The sequence below is a fragment of the Vicugna pacos genome, chromosome 23 (assembly GCF_048564905.1).
Source record: "Vicugna pacos chromosome 23, VicPac4, whole genome shotgun sequence".
Lineage (NCBI taxonomy): Eukaryota > Metazoa > Chordata > Mammalia > Artiodactyla > Camelidae > Vicugna > Vicugna pacos.
The window spans coordinates 16,138,012-16,155,287 of record NC_133009.1 but is presented as its reverse complement, the minus strand read 5'-3'; the positions used below and the strand labels follow the sequence as shown (position 1 = coordinate 16,155,287).

The 17,276-nt window shown below is 34.1% G+C and overlaps 1 protein-coding gene across 1 annotated transcript in view; it reads left to right on the top strand.

Annotated features, from left to right (window-relative positions):
• Positions 1–17,276, top strand: part of HMCN1 (hemicentin 1) — a 400,921-nt gene that overhangs the window by 249,822 nt on the left and 133,823 nt on the right. Inside the window, exons 37-42 of the mRNA XM_006198786.4 lie at positions 7,489–7,590; positions 8,395–8,571; positions 9,408–9,559; positions 10,674–10,797; positions 14,976–15,151; positions 17,006–17,102. Of these exons, the coding sequence (XP_006198848.1) occupies positions 7,489–7,590; positions 8,395–8,571; positions 9,408–9,559; positions 10,674–10,797; positions 14,976–15,151; positions 17,006–17,102 (828 nt within the window). The remainder of the gene's footprint in view (positions 1–7,488; positions 7,591–8,394; positions 8,572–9,407; positions 9,560–10,673; positions 10,798–14,975; positions 15,152–17,005; positions 17,103–17,276) is intronic.

The following is a 17,276-nucleotide window of genomic DNA, read 5'->3' as shown; positions in this document are numbered from 1 at the left end:
GAATCTGTGGTTTCAGGTCTTACATTTAAGTCTTTAATCCATTTTGTCTTAATTTTTGAGTACCATACTGTCTTGAATAATAAATTGATTTCCATATGGTAAATCAACTCTGCCTTCTGGGATAAATCCCTCTTAGTCACAGTGTGTAATCTGTTTTACATGTTGCTGGATTCACCTTGCTAGTGGGTTTTGGTTTTTTTTTTTTTTTTTTTGGTGATTTTTGTGTCTGTATTCATAAGGGGTATTGATCTATAGTATCCTTTAATTGGCTCTCTCTCTCTATGGTTTTGTTATCTTGGTAAAACTTAACCTCTGAGAATGATTTAAGAAGTATTTCACTCTGCTATATTTTGAACGAGTTTGTGAAGAATTCATGTTATTTCTTAAATGTTTGGTAGAATTCACCAGTAAAGTCATGTAGGTCTGACATTTTGTGTGTGTGTCTGAAGTTTTTTAAACTACGAATGTGATTTCTTCATTTTTATATGTCTATTCAGATTGTCAAATTTTTTGGAGTCAATTTCAGTACTTGGTGTCTTCCTAAGAAGTTATTTATTTCATCTAGGTTATCTAATTTGTTGGCACACAACTATTTATAATATTACTGTATAGTCCTTTTTGATTCTGTAAGGTTGGTAGCAATGACCCCTCTGTCATCCCTGATTGTAGTAATTTGATCTTCTCTCTTTTGATTTATCTTGGTCTGTTAAACTAAAATTTTGTCCCTTTTCAAAAAACCGGGTTCTGATTTAGTTGCTTTTCTCTTACTTTTCTGTTATCTATTTATTTGTCTATTATTTATCTGATCTTTACTACTTCCTTTTTGCTTGTTTTGGGTTTATTTTGTGCTTCTTTTTTCTGGTTTTTTTTTTTAGATGGAATATTAAGTTATTTGAGATTTTTAAAATATACTTCTTTATAGCTATAAATTTCACTCTAAGCATAGCTTTATCTGTCTCTCAAAAGTCTTGGTATGTTGTGTTTTTATTTTCATTTATCTCAGAGTATTACCTAATATCACATATGATTTCCTCTTTGACAAATCAGTTACTCAAAAGTGTTACTTCCTTTCTACATATTTGAATTTCCCAAATCTGCTCTTATGATTGATTCATAATTTCATTCCATTGAGGTTTGAGAACACGCTTTGTATGGTTTAATCCTTTTAAATGTATTGAGACTTGTTTTATAGCGTAACATATGGTGTATTCTTGAGAATGTCACATGTGCACTTGAGAAGAATGTGTATTTTGCTGTTCTGGGTGGAATATTCTATGTGTATCTGTTGCTTTATAGTATTATTCAAGTCTTCTATTTTCCTATTGATAGTTTTGTCTAATTGTTCATTATTGCAATTAGAATATTGAAGTCTCCATCTATTATTGTTGAATTGTCTTTCTCCCTTTGATTCTGCAAATTTTTGTTCCATGTATCTTCAGACTGTCTTGTTAAGTGAATGTATTGTTATAATGGTTGTATCTTTGGTAAATTCATACTTTCTATCATTTTTAAATGTCCTACTCTGTTGCTAGTAACAATTTTTCTTTTAAAGTCTGTTTTGTTTGTTTATAACTCAGTGGTAGAGCACATGCTTAGCATCCGTGAGGTCCTGGGTTCAATCCCCAATACCTCCATTAAAATAAGTAGATAAATAAACCTAATTACCTCCCCACAAACAAACAAAATAAATAAATAAATAAACAAACAAATAAATAAATATTAAAAATAATTTAAAAAAAGAAAATTTTGTTTGATATTGATATAGCCTCTCCATTCTTGTTTGGTTACTGTTTGCATAGTGTACCTTTTTCCATCCTTTTACTTACAATCTATTTGTGTCTTTGAATCTAAAGTATGTCACCTTTACTTTACTTCTGAATTTCAGAGTTTCTGTTGATTCTTTTTTATAACTTCTATCTCTTGATAAACAAGATTACACTGTATAGCACAGGGAAATATACACAAAATGTTATGATAAATCACAGAGAAAAAAATGTGACAATGAGTGTGTATATGTCCATGAATGACTGAAAAATTGTGCTGAACACGAATTTGACACAACATTGTAAAATGATTATAAATCAATAAAAAATGTTAAAATAGTATGGAAAATATTCACAATGCATCAAGTTAAAAAGCAAGCTTCAAAGTAGTATGCACAGTAATTTATATACATAAAATGCTTAGAAGATTGGAAAAGTATACATCAAAATGTTGAGTTATTTCTGGGTGGTGGGACTATCCATACTTTTTGCTTTATTGTTTATGATTTTCTACCTTCTCAACATTTCAACAATAAATGTGTAATACTTCAAAAAAAAAAATAAAGTATGTCACCTATAGACAACATATAGTTGGGTCATGTTGTTATTTTTATTTTTTTGTTTTTTGTTTTTTAAATCCATTCTGCTAGTCTGTGCCTCTTGCTTGTTTAATACATTTACATTTAACATAATTACTGAGATTATAGGAATTTATGTCTACCATTTACTACTATATGTTTCTATTATGTATTATGTCATTTATGTTTTTATATTCCTCCATGACTGCCTTGTTGTATTAAGTAGATTTTTTTCTTGTATACCATTTTATTTGTCTTGTTTCATTTAATGTATTTTTTCAGTTCATTTTTAGTGGTTACCCTGAGGACTACAGTTAGCATCTTAATTAATAATAGCATACTTTGAATTAATACCAATTTAATTTCAATAGGATAAAAAGCTTTGGTGCTATATTGCTCCCTTCCCTTTCCCTTTCTTTGTGCTATTATGGTCATACAAATTATATCTTTATTCATCATGTACCTATCAATGCAGATTTATGATTACTGATTTGTGCTATTGTCTTTTAAATCAAAGAGGAGAAAAAAAGTGTTATATGCAAAATACACAGTTTTGCTATCTTTACTACTAGTTAACCTCTTCCAGTGCTCTTTATTTCTTCATGTGTATTAAAATAACTATCTTTGCAGCCTGAAAACCTCCCTTTAGTATTTCCTGTAAGGCTGGGAGCTAGCAAGCAATTCTGTTATGTTTTTTTATTTTTTATTTTTTATTTTAGACAGATGTTTTAATGTCTCCTCCTAAGGGACAGTTTTGCTGGATATAGAATTCTGGGTTGATAATCTTTTTCTTTTAGCACTTTGAATAAGTCATCCTACTGCCTCATGACCTCCATTTTTGGATGAAAAATCAGATGTTGGACTTACTGACAATTCTTGTACTTGATAAACTTCTCTCTCTTGCTGCTTTCAGGATTCTCTCATTGTCTTTGGCTTCAAACAGATGTAATGGTACATCTACATCTGGATTTCTTTGAGTCTATCCAAGTCACAGTTTGTTAAGCTTCTTTCATGTGAAGATTAATATATTCCTTCAAATTTGGGAAGGTTTTAACCATATTTTTATCCCAATATTCTTCCTGCATTTTTTTCTTTCTTTTCCTCTTGGACTCCCATTATGCATAATGCTTGATAGTGTTCCACAAGACTCAGAGGCTCTATTCTGTTCATTATTCTTTCTTTTCTCTTTCTCCTCCTAAAATTGGGTGATCTCACTTGACCCATCTTCAAGTTGCTGATTATTTCTTCTTCCAGCTCGAATACTTCTGAATTTCAGAGTTTCTGTTGATTCTTTTTTATAACTTCTATCTCTTGGTTGATAGTCTCTGTTTAGGCATTATTCTTGTGCTTTCCTTTAGTTCTTTAGACATATTTTTGTTTAGCTCTTGAAACATAACTAAAGTAGGTAATCTAAAGTTTGTGACTAGTAGTTCAACATCTGGGCTTCCTTATGGACAGTTTCTACTGCATGTGTCTTTTTCTGTGTATGAAACATGCTTTCTTGTTTCTTTGCATGTCTCATGATTTCTTGCTGAAAAATAGACATTTTAAATATTCAAATGTGACAGCTTTGGAAATCATTTCCTCTTCTCTCCATGGTTGTTTTTGTTTTTGTTGTCACTTCTGTTACTGTTTTTTTTTTTGTTATTTCTTCTGTTTACTTATTTAGTGAGTAGGTGGAATATCGGCTACCCTCAAAATGTTCATTTCCTAATCCTGAAACTTCTGAATATGTTAGGTTACATCCAAAGGAGATTAAGATTACAGATAGAATTAAGGTTGTTAATCAACTGACTTTAAAATAGGGAGATTATTGTGGATTATCCAGGTGGACCCAATGTAATCATAAGAGTCATGAAAAGTGAAAGAGGAAGGCAGAATTTCAGAATGATAGGATGAGAGGGTCTTATGAGTCCTCCCCCACTTCCTCATTACTGGCTTTGAAGATGGAGGAAGGGGGCCACAAACCAAGGAATGTAAGTGTCCTCTCTAGAATTTAGAAAAGGCAAAAAAAACAGATTCTCCTCTGAATCATGCAGAAAGGAACTGAGCCATTCTGCAACCTTGATTTTAACCCAGTGAGACCAGTTGGACTTCTGACCCATGGAATTGTAAGATAATATATTTATATTGCTTAAACTACCAAGTTTGAGATAATTTGTTATGGAAGGGAAAGAAAACTAATATGGTGACTTCCCTGAACAATCTCTGTTAGGTTTGTTTTTATACATTTTAAAATGCCCCTAGGGAAAAGGCTGTTTGCACTGAGCTAACTCTGGGTCTGGCTAAATAAAGTCCTGTGAATGGGAATTTCCTGGGAAGGGCCAGGCAGGTCAAATAGAAACAGTCTTCGAGGAATGATACTTTTAGGTAGCTTCAAACCCATTCTGCTGGGTTTTTTTTTTTTTTCACCATGGTTGCAGGGCTATTTGTTTTCAAGATTACTGCTGAGGTGAGGAGAGAATAATGGGAACAGAGTAAGATAAAATGCCATAAAACTTACTGTGCTTAATTAAATTTAGCTGTTTTTCTTGAATAAACCCTCTTGGATTATTCCAAGTCTTTGATTAATTTCCAGAGTTGTGAAAAAGTTGGTTTAGATGGTTTTTCCAATAATCTTTCTTTTTTAAAATTTATAATAGAGGAGTGGGTTTTCAGACTCCTTATTCTGCCATTCTTGCTGAAATCCAATCTTTTTTTCTTTAAGCTCTATAATGGAATGAAAAATAGCCAACCCACTCCATAGCTCTTTTATTTCTTATTCCTATCATATTCTTTTATTACAGCAGCTGTATAGTCTGTCAAAGCCTTCAATGATCACTTTAGTCCAGAAGCTTCAAGTTAGTATTTAAATAACTGTTTTGAAGAAATGTGTCATGGACTAATTATTTTCCTTTCCAGTTGGAACCAAGTCAGATAGCCATAGTTAAAGATCATTTGTCCTTAATTAAACACCATAACATAAATCAGAATTTAGTGCAGGAAACAGAAACATTCTAGGCATTTCAAGCAGGAAGGTTTAATACATTGATTTAGATGGATACAAAGAAACTACAGGTGTGAAGGAGGAGTGGAGTCTGAGCTTTATCTTCAGAAACAACTTCCAGTAAAGCAGAAATCTGACTGACCCACAAGGACATCTGCTTTTGAGGACAGATTTTACTTTAGATTTGTCAAAAACCAGCTTTAAGTTTTATTGTCTGTTTTGTTATTTTTCTTGTTTATTTATTTTCTTTGATGTAGTCTTCTGCTTTTATTTTTATTATTTCTTTATTCTTGACAACTTTGGGTTTATTTTATTGGTATTTTTCTGGAATCTGAGTTGAATGCTTAGAACATTGATTTTCATTATTTCCTAGTTTTTAATATATTAATTAGGGCTTTAAGATTTTCTTTGACTAATGTACTGCTTATTGACATTCTATAGGTTTTAGTTTTAATCAGTCTCACTCTGATTTATTTTTCTATTCCTGTACTTTTGTCTTGATTTCCCCTTTAATAAGGTTTCTTGCTCATAGAGAACTTTATATTTTTATCACTGATTTCTGTGCTTTTTTATTACGGTTTTATTGAATTGTGGTTATAAATGCTTTATTGAGATTTTGTGGCCTGATACATAATTTACTTTGAAAATATTCTGTTAGCATTTGAAAATAATACCTATTTTTATTAACCATAAATAACACAAATACGTATCTCTCTATATACATGTATACATACAGAGATACACACACACAATCTGGATGGGTAATTTTAGTTTTCAAATTCCTTATAACTTTATTTTTGTCTCACTGCATAGTCAATTTCTGAGAAAGGTGTACTAGAATATGCTACTTTTAGATTTTTCAGATTTTTTTGCTTTTTAACAATTTTTGCTTTGTTATTATATCCCTAAAGCACTGTCATTATAATGGATTCTTCATGGAAGATAACAGTTCAATCAATAGAAAGCATTTTTCTTTGTCATGTTTAATGATTTTTGCCTTGTGTACCAGTTTGTCAGAAATTGATAGCACCTTGTGGTTCTGGCTTACCTCTGTCCAGCTCATTATTGTCACCATTTTTGCAGTTGTCTTACTTGTGCTTGTTATCCTTTTGGATTTTGTAATTTAAAAAATACCGTTAACCTTCAATAGTGTTAACTCTGTCTCTGTTGACCAAGAAAATGAACTCCTTCACATTTATGCTTTTGATTTATATATTTGATTTTATTTCTGCCATCTTATTCAGTTCTAATCATTTTTCTTGTTCCCCTTTCTACTTTCTTCTTTCTCTGTTTTTGCTAGATTAGATTAGATCAATTGTTTAATTGTATATGAGGTGGAAGTGAGGAGCTCTGGTGCACTGAATAAGTTAAATTTAGCAAATCTTTAAAATATTTTTTATATAAACCTCAACTCTAACATATCTACAGTATCCTCTCCAAATAAGACAAGACCTCTAGTTTATTCGTTATTTTTTTTTTCATCCTGGCATCCCTCCTACACCCCTTGAGAGAGGAGAAAACATAGGGCGTTGCTGTTCTAAGTTGTTACTTTTATACACTGCCTTTTAGACTTCCTGAATTCCTACTTTATAAATACATTAAAAAGTAGAGCAGCAGTATCTGTGATTATTTAAAGTTGAAAATGTAGTTTTCTGTATTATTTTACTGACAATTTAATTGTAAATGTTATATCAAAAGAAGAAAGTCTAATAAGCAAACAAAAAATGATTCTAATTTCTCTGAAATGGTTTAAGGTAGTCTGTTCTACGGTAGTCCATTATTTTGAGAAATATTGATGTCCTTCACTTGAAGAGTTCAAATGCATTAGATTACTTCTTGGTAAAGGCAATTCATCATCAGACTGATCAGATTAATTAGAGTGAAAATATATTCCTTTAACATTCTTTTACTGCTCTGCTAATGTACAATTCTAACAATCTTCTTGTCTGGGTACAGAGAAATGGATGATCCAGAAAACCTATGAAGATCTTTTTTCCCTCCTGTTCTTCAACTCTACTTAATAGTATACTTTAGTTTTATTCCAGATATATCATTGCATGTAAGTGAAAGAAAGGAAGAAATGATGATTTCCACTGAGCAAACAATTTCAGTTTCAGTATCCTATTGGTGTGTATTAACTGTCTGTTTGGGCTTCTTACAGAACCACCCCGTCTGGAGGATGCAGGGAAGATGCTGAATGAGACCGTGGTGGTGAACAACCCCATACAGCTGGAGTGTAAGGCAGCTGGAAATCCCTTGCCTGGTATGTTTACTTGTGGACTCTGTCACTTATTAACATGTTAAGATTTCTGGGAATAGCTCAATCTGTTTATTAGCATAATGTAGTAATTACTAATAAAGGAAATATAGAATACATTTCAAAAGTAAAACATTGATAAGGATAACATCAAGTGGATGCTGTCTTTGAATTTTCATTGCTTTTAAGTACATGAAATTATTTACCCATTTAAATAATGTAGAAATGTGTGAATAACTAGTTATTCTATTGTCCTTATTGTGGCCACAAAATGCACAATAGTATTGTAGATACATTTTGTTGAAAAATATGTTTTTATCTGTCTAAATTGATTATCGATCAGTCATTTGATGAGAGTGTTGTTTTGTTGATTCTCATCATTGGTAAGTTATTCATGAATTAAAACTAGTATAAAAATAGTATAAAAGCTAACAGTGTGTATAGTGTTTGATTTTGATTAGATGCATAGACCAAATTTTTATAGATGAGAAGAATATATACTATATCAAAGAAATAGAATTGGTTAAAAGTTTGCTGTTAAACATTATTGATACATTAGAAATAATGTAAAGAATATCTTTTTTAATAAATTCACTTCAGAACGGTTATATTGGCTTTGCTATTCATGTTTTTCTAAGATTTACCTTCTCCTAGAGATCAACCCTGAAAAGATATTTAGATTAACCTGGAATGATAAATATAAGAATGAAACAATTGTTACTATTGTATTTAAGCTCCAATGTAGTGTATATATTGAGCTTTAAAAGAAACATTTTAAATAGATGGGCTTCTCTCCTCTTCTCCTTGCAGCTATTATGTGGTACAAAGATAATCATCCACTGTCAGGTTCCACTAGTGTGACCTTCTTGAACAGAGGACAGATCATTGATATTGAAAGCGCCCAGATCACAGATGCTGGCATATATAAATGTGTAGCCATCAACTCGGCTGGAGCTACAGAATTATTTTACAGTCTTCAGGTCCATGGTTAGTGCTACATATCCTAGATTCATCCTGGAGTAAAGAAGCATTCAGAATGATTAAGTGCATCTATAAAATTCAAGGGAACTAGCTCAGTGGTAGAGAGCATGCTTAGCATGCATGAGGTCCTGGGTTCAGTCCCCAGAACCTCCATTGAAAAAAAAATGTGCATAAATAAAAATAAAAGAATAAGATTTTTTAAGTTCAATTTCGAAACCTTTTCGCATTGTGTACATGTATCATCACGTTGTACACTTTAAATATATTTCAGCTTCATTTCTCAGTTATATCTCAAAAAAGCTGAAAAAATGATAGATTTTTTAAAAAAGGAAAAAGCATTGAGGGGAAAAACAAGTGAAAAAATGATTAAGTGCGTCTGTAAAATTCTAGTGTGACTATTTAACAAAGTGTGCTATTGTCATCTTTATTCAAGGGTGCAGTATACTAAAACTGATAAGCATTTATATTTTTTGATTCTTATCAAATGCTCTGTTTCCATAGACGGTTGAACTTAAGTTTACTTTAGATGAAGTGCTGAAAATAGTCATCAACAATCTTACCAGCCCTGCTTGTCAATATTGTCTCTCAGTATCATAGGTATTACATAAAGAAATGTTTCCAATTTATTATCTCTAATACTGCTTTTGAGAGTTCTTAGTTAACATACTGGAGTAGATACAGTGGAGGGAAACACACACACACAGATACACACACAAGCCTGGAAATCAAGAAACAAAACTGTAAAACAATACTGTGAACATAATAGTTGTTATTATTTTGAGTTGAAATATTCTGTGATGTGAACATATCTCACTTTTATTTATTTTTTTCTTCCTTTGCAGTGCCCCCATCCATTTCTGGCAGCAATAACATGGTGACAGTGGTGGTTAATAACCTGGTGAGGTTAGAATGTGAAGCCAGAGGTATCCCTGCCCCAAGTCTGACTTGGTTGAAAGACGGGAGCCCTGTCGCTGGTTTCGCTAATGGGATACAGGTACTTTCCATCATTCCTTAGGTGAAATCTACCATCTGAGTGTTCAATACAGGGAGTATAAACAAGTAAAGCTATTAAAAGGATTTGGAGAACAACAGTTTACAAATGTTATCCAAAAATGTACACGTATATATTCATAAATGCCGTGAACATACAATTGGAATTTCTAAACAATTCCTTGAAAACTCAGTTCTCTTATCTCATATGTAGTGCTATATTTTGGCCATTGTTTTGGATACTTTCTACTTCCCCTCCCCCTCCCCTGCCACCACCATAAAAGACACCCTACACGAAGAAATGTTCATCAACAACAGAAACAGGAATTTCCTGGTAGAATTTATCTTTAACTGCCTGGAAATAATAATCAGAGAACCATATAGTGTATATTTACTTCTACAAGAACATCAAATAAAGAAAAATGATAAAGACAACATTAGGAGAAATGAAATTTGAGTCTGAGAAAAAAATTTAAGTACTTTGCACTGACTCAGAATTTAAAATACAGAAACACATATATCTCATTTAAAATGTACTTTAATTTTATTTTGCCTAGCAGAGAGCATTGATCTTCCACTATTCGGCTCCTTTAGCTTTTCTTGAAAATCTTGCTGGTAGAATTTAGAATCGTAGGCTATCCAGAGTCAGTGTCAGTATTTTAGTGATACAACTACATCAGTGGGATGAACGGCAATTGATGTGACTAATTAATTTATTTGGCTGCTACTATGCTGTTAATTTTAACTTTGTACTTGTTCTCCCAAAGAAAAAAAATGGGAGAATTACCTCCTTTTATTCCCCTTTCTTCTCATATTTCCCCCTCAGTGGCTTTCCCTCTTTCTGTAGTAAGTATGGATGAAACTGGATTTTCACTGTATGTAGAGCATTGTGTTCAGTGGTCATTACCAAGTTTGGGTCTAGCCTTTCTGTCTTCTGAGATGCTTAGAGAATATGAAAAGGGATTAAATGATGCTTGCCCTCTTTGAAATGTCCAAGTGGAAATCCTTCCAGAGGCAAATGTTCAGTTGATCAATGTCAGAAACTAAGAGGAAAACGATGTTGACACCTACCATTCTCGGGAGACACGTCAGTTACTTAGCTTTCTGATCATTGATAGGTTCTGTCTGGGGGCCGTATCCTAGCACTGACCAGCGCACAGATCAGTGATACGGGGAGATACACCTGCGTGGCAGTGAATGCTGCTGGGGAGAAACAAAGGGACATTGACCTCAGAGTATATGGTGAGACATTTTAATAATTATTTCTGCTCCGTTAGAGCTGTGTTGAAGTCCTAAGATCACTGAGGAAGTTAAGAGTTTTTGACAATAAAGAACTATGAACAATACAAATGATATTATAAGATTAATTAAATCAGATTCTCCCTTTCTCCCTTATATTTGACTTTAACTAATTTTCCTTTTTTTGAAGTTCTGAGAAATGGAAATGCGTACATCTGGCATGTAGGGTGTTAGTTTTATGGAGTACTCTGAAGAACGTGACTATGGAGAGATCTTTGCAATCTGAAAGACATAATCTTCTTCCTAAAGCATCTGTTCAAGTAGTTCTCCTGATCTATTCTACTTGAAGCCTGTATTTTATTACCTTTTAATTATATTTACCATCAGCATATTTTGTAGTCAATACTATGCCTATGAATTAAAGGCTATTTGGAAAGCAAGGGTAAAGCAAACATAAACTTAGGCAAAATTCAATTATTTTTTCCTACCTACGATGCAGCTGTAAGGTATGAAAGGGAATGTCTGGTTCCGTCACATCAAAAGGCCCCCCAAGTGAAGTTGGGGGCCTCACTGGCCGCCATTCATAGGTTACACTTGTTCCACGTTGTAGTGTATTTTTGCATTTAGAACAGTTTCAGGCTTTTTTCCAGGGTCTTATTTGCATGATATTCCTTGGTTCATGAAAGTAAGAATTTGTTTCTTCTGTGGCCCTCAAAGAGTATCTGTTTCATGCAGGCCTTCTAAATCCTACGTCACTTCCAAATAATTTAATCCTATTCGAAATGTATTACTTGACTTCCTTTTTTTTACCTCCAGGAGATGTGAATTGACTTCCCTTTTTGAGTTTCCCAAAAACAAATGTAATCATCACAAATAACTTATATATAAGAAGTCATAATTTTTTAATAAAAAGGTCCCTTATTACATCATGGATACCATACATGTCTAATTAAGCTAAGAAATCCCCATTGGCATCAGTAGCCTGGTAACTACCCAAGGCTGGCTATGCATCCCTCTTTATGTTGTTTCTGCAGTTGACATGGGTCTGTATCCAGCCCCCAGCTTTGCTAGCGCTCTGTGTCTGAGATAACAGATGGGCCTAAGAATGCCCAACCCCAGGGAATCTAACGCCTTCCCTTAATGGGTCACTTTTATGCTTTATGAAGAGCTGGAATGTTTCCAGTCTAAAATATCCTTAGAGAATGATTGATCAGTCTGAGTACCAGTCACAGTAGCTCCTTCAGGCACTCGCAAGCAAGCAGAGGACTGATGTTGATACTCACTGGGTTTTTAGTCAGCAGTGAAAATCTGGGATTGGCTCCTTACGTTTCTGCATTGGTCAGTGTCAAAAGTGAACCTGAGAGATGATAGAAAGTTGGTATTTTCCAGAGATTATAAAAATGTGCATCGCTCTTTTTTTTATCATTTGTTCAGAATCTCCCATATTACCCTTTTAGTCTGAAAACCGGGATCTTCCCTTTAAAGTCAAACAGCCAGCTAACACATACGTACGCTTGAGAACGTGCCTGTGTGTTTAGCATTTGAAATATGTGTGCATAGCAAGCTGCTAAAAAAGTACCACATTAGAGCAGGTTTTTAATCTGAAATTAGTTTCCAATCTATGCTCTATTTGATGTCTAATGAATGTGCATCCTCAGAGGGTGGGGATGGTAGGAGGAGCAGACAGTGGGTAAATCCTTTTCCCTACAATTATAAGAGGAGCGCATTAAAATATTTCTCCCTGGTATAAATTCAGAGTATGTATTACCATATTCTGAAGTGCTGAAACAAGAGAATTGAGTTTTAAAATGTTTGGATTCCTGTAGCACCTTTTCTGGAAACTTAAGCTCGGAGAAACTTTGTAGACCATCACACATTCTCCAGCGTCCCAACAAGCGTAACCATGTGGCAATTTTGGTTTTGGTGATTAAATTCAACAAGTATAATGTGTAGGATGAGAAACAGGCACAACACACCCTTTCTTAAGCAGCATAATCGCAGAGCAGAACAGGGGTAACATCTAAGGAAGCTGAGGATCTAAAGGGTGGAAGTTTGTTTTCTTCTCAGACTAAATAAAAAGTTGCAAATGAAAGAGCAGAGAAAATAGTGCTTTGGTAATATATATCCTGGACTGTAATTAGATTTGCTTTAAGCTCTGTTCTTTAAGAAACAAATACTCTATTGTTTTTGCATTTTTCCTCTCAATTTAAAAAATACGATTTTCTCTTGAGCTTGATTCAGCTAATTTAGCTGTAAAGAAAAGTAATTGATTGGAAAATATTTGGAAATAAATTAGCATTCTGCTTTCTTGAATTATTTCTGACTTTTACTTCTGTAAGCAGTCATAAAGAATTTACGCTTTTTTGCAAATTCTACAAATAATCTAAGATAAACATATTTTTATACAGTTGTGGTACATTTTTATCCACTGAGACCAGACTTAACCTGAAGTTATTTCCACGCTGTGAAATCGGCTGTTCTATTTAGGACTTTCTATGCTAAGACTGGTGAATGTGGTTTTTTCCATAATATCTTAGAAGATGTCAGTCATTGCATTGATTTTGCTAAGATTATAAAAGTTTTCATCTCAAACACCCTAGTTGTACATCTCTTATCTGATGTGTCACATGTTAAAAATAATCTCCAAACCTGCTGTTTTCTGTCCCCCCTACATAGATTACTGTAAGTTTCTAGAGAGCCAGATGTTTCTGTGTGTATTAAATTTAGCAGAATGGACATCACAAATCTTTGCACTAATGCTCCACTGGTCTGTTCCAGCCATTGTGCATGAAATTTCTTCCTTTAGCATCAGTTCCTTTGGGCTTAGTGTGAGTCCTGCATCCAGAGACAGCACAAAACAGTACCCTCTAGTCCATATGCCTTTCATTCCGCAGAAGACATGGTAGCAGAGGAACCTCCTGGAGACAGAAACACATTCCTAGCGAATGTCTGCTGCATTGGTTGTCTTTTGCCACATGCTGCAGTATCAGGCCAGAAACAATGGTTAATGGACTGTAACGACATTCCTTAGCACAAAAAGCTTGCTTTTACCAAAGCATTTAAAAAATCCTTTAGAATTCATTTCAAGGAAACTTCACTTTTCTTGTAAAAACAAAACAAAACTACAAATATAGTAAGTTTCCTACAGTCCTAAATAGTTACAGGATTTAGTAAGAAATGGCCAAGGAAATTCCCCTCTGTGGTTTCTTGGAGTGACCCTTTTCTAACAGGCCTGATTTCATTATTAGTTCTTGTCTTTAAATTATTATAAGTACAGGCCTGAAACAGCCCTTGAGAGCTCGTGCTCACCCTCTCGTTCTTGGCAGGGCTGTGCCTAAACCGTCCGAGACCATGATTGTTTACTCTATTCTTTAATACACCCAAGGGAAGGCGATTCCTTAAACTTCTCCAAGAACATATTTCAGCATCTGACAGGCCTTGAAGCCAGAGAATTCTCATTTTATTCTCATTAAAATTTCAATTCATTTCTTCTTCTTATGTAATTCTATGTTGTACAGCTGGTCAGTGATTTAATGTATCATTTATCCCACATGGTCTTTATTTCACAGAAAGTTGACAGGGCACTGTGGAAGACCAAACAGCGCTCTAAACTGCAAGTCAGAAGATTGCTAGCTTTGCCACCAATTAGTCATGTTATTTCAAATAAGCTCTTTTTTGTCACCTGTCTAAAATTTTGCACACCAAGAGATGGGGTTGGGTGATCTCTTTCAACTTGATGGTGGGTTGTTGTTTTTTTTTTTGCCTCAGTGTTTATGAAATTTGTTTTCTTTTGCAAAAGACATAAATAAATATCAAAAATGTATTTGCTTTCGATTCATTGTTATTTCCAAAATACTTCACTTAATACTTTGAAAAACTGAAGCAAACAATACCTAATTCAAGAAATTACTTAAACGGGCACCTGGTGAGAACTTCCAGTTCTCAAACTTTTTTACGTGGAAAGTTAATGGAAAGCTTTTTCTGTTCAATAGGAGCACATTAATCGGCGATTTATTAACACTTGATTCTGAGCGAAATGGTGCAGAGGGTATGTTAGAACTGTTGTGATCCTACATCTTAAAAGAACTAGTAAAGTTATTCAGTATATTCCCTGATTATTAATAAAGATAAGCAGTGTGCTGGCCTCTTTTATCCTGAGGGGAAACCCATCTTTCACTTAGTTGCACCAAATATTATGGGAGAAGAACAGAACATCTCTGTCCTCATTAGCCAAGCTGTGGAGTTACTATGTCAAAGTGATGCTATTCCCCCACCTACTCTGACTTGGTTAAAAGACGGCCGCCCCTTGCTGAAGAAACCAGGCCTGCATGTCACTGAAAATGGAAGTATGCTAAAGGTAAGGCTATAAATTTATTTACTTCATATATTATTCTTAAGCTCATGGCTTTGGTATTACCCCTATTAAATTTTACAAATATTCTACTAATTTCATCTTATAAAATTCTAAGAAAATAAACTATGGTTACCAAAGGGGAAAGGATGAGGAAGGATAAATTAGGGGTTGGGGAGTAACAGACACACATTACTATATATAAAATAGATAAACAGCAAGGACCTACTGTATAGCACAGGGAACTGTATTCAGTTTCTTGTAATAACATATAATGGAAAAGAATCTGAAAAGAAAATATATACATATGTATGTTTATGTATAACTGAATCACATTGCTGTATACCTGGATCTAACACTGTGAATCAACTACACATCATTAAAAAAATTTTTTTTAATTTTCAAACAAGAAAATAAATAGAAGTTTACTTGAATAAATTTTTATAAAATTGAAAGAAAAATCTAGGAACCCTTTTATTAATGAGATTTGTAGTATTTTTCAATCTTATGCTTAGTAAGTTTTAAATATTTAAGTATCAGTCCATATGTGTAGCCAGAAGCCATTCAAACAATGCTTCTAGGAAAGTACTATAGAAATATTCTAAGGAGTGCATCATCTTCAGTCATCCAATGAATCAGCAAATACCCACTCTAGGTGCTCTACATACAGATACAAAACAGTAGGACACATTTATGCAAAATGTCTTCCAATTTTGCCTAAATATATGAACATTTCATATATTTCAGTTGGGGAAACACAGTAAGTGCTATAAATCTCTAACTTAATTACCAAGTGGATGATACAGACAATGCATTTGTGGGAACATAGCAAAAAATGAGGCTGTGGTTGCCTAGAATAGTCTTGGTAGGTTGCTTGGCTTTGTATGGGTAGATAAGACAAAAGGCTTGATTGTGGAAAGCAAGTAAGCTACTGTGGCTGAAGCAATTTAACAAAGTGAGTATTTGGATATAATGTTGACAGGGTCGGTTTGAATGAAATAAGAGCTAGCCTAAGGAATTAGGATTGAGGAAGCCAACAGGCCATTGGAATGTTTATAAAATCCTCATAATAACCCTATTTAGAATTGCAAGAATGGCTAAGTAATCTGCCCACAGTTACCGAGTGGCAAAAATGGGATTTGGATACTAAAGTATAATTTCAGAATCCATGCTACTAACCACACCACCATATAGCTTCTTGGTAAAGGAGGGTTATGACTGTCCAACAGAGAGGGTCTTGAGAAGTGAATGATGGTTGTCAAACATAGGAAGCTAAGGAGCTTACAGAAGGAGGTCACAAGTATGGGAGAGAGTGGGCCGGAGGCTGAGGGTGTCTGTTAGAGGTAGGTAGGTAGAGACCTTGGGCACATGATCCTGTAATGATGGAGCTGGGAAGGAAGGAAAAGCCAGAATCACTAAGAGGGCAAAGAACGATAAGTCATTTGGGCTAGATAGGGGAAAAAAAGCAAAAAGCACTGTCGCTTCTCAGAGGCAGAGCCCAGAGTGCTAGAAAGCAGCTGGTAGAATTCTCAAAACCTCAAACCTATGACTGAATGTTAGGAGACGATTGTGCAAACACAAGTCCCAGCACTGGCGGTGGAGAGCTATGCGTGATTAGAACTATCTTAACAAATTTCAGTGAGTAGTGGTATAGATGAGGGTTATTGAATCTTGATACGTATTGAATGTGGGTGGTGGGCATACAGCCATGCATTTTATTATTATTCTCTCTACTTTTTACATGTTTGAAGACCTTCAGAATGCAAATGAAAAATCCAAGATGGCAAATAACATTAGTAGAAAAGCCCCAGTGACTTAGGAAGTGGAAATTGTGGTTTCAAAGCATGATTTTGTTTTCAGATCGAAGACGCTCAGGTTCAAGACAGTGGTCGTTACACCTGTGAGGCAACAAATGTCGCTGGAAAAACTGAGAAAAACTATAATGTCAACATTTGGGGTAAGTGGGATCAGCCCCTGTAAGGCCAATGATGAAGCCCATGGTTTAACCACTGATTCTGTTAATTCTTAAAATGATAACCATAAAACTAAAAATCGTCATCATACATAGATGGACACTAATCAATATGTTGAAATGATACCGAACTGTCTTGAATATAAGCTTATAAAATTA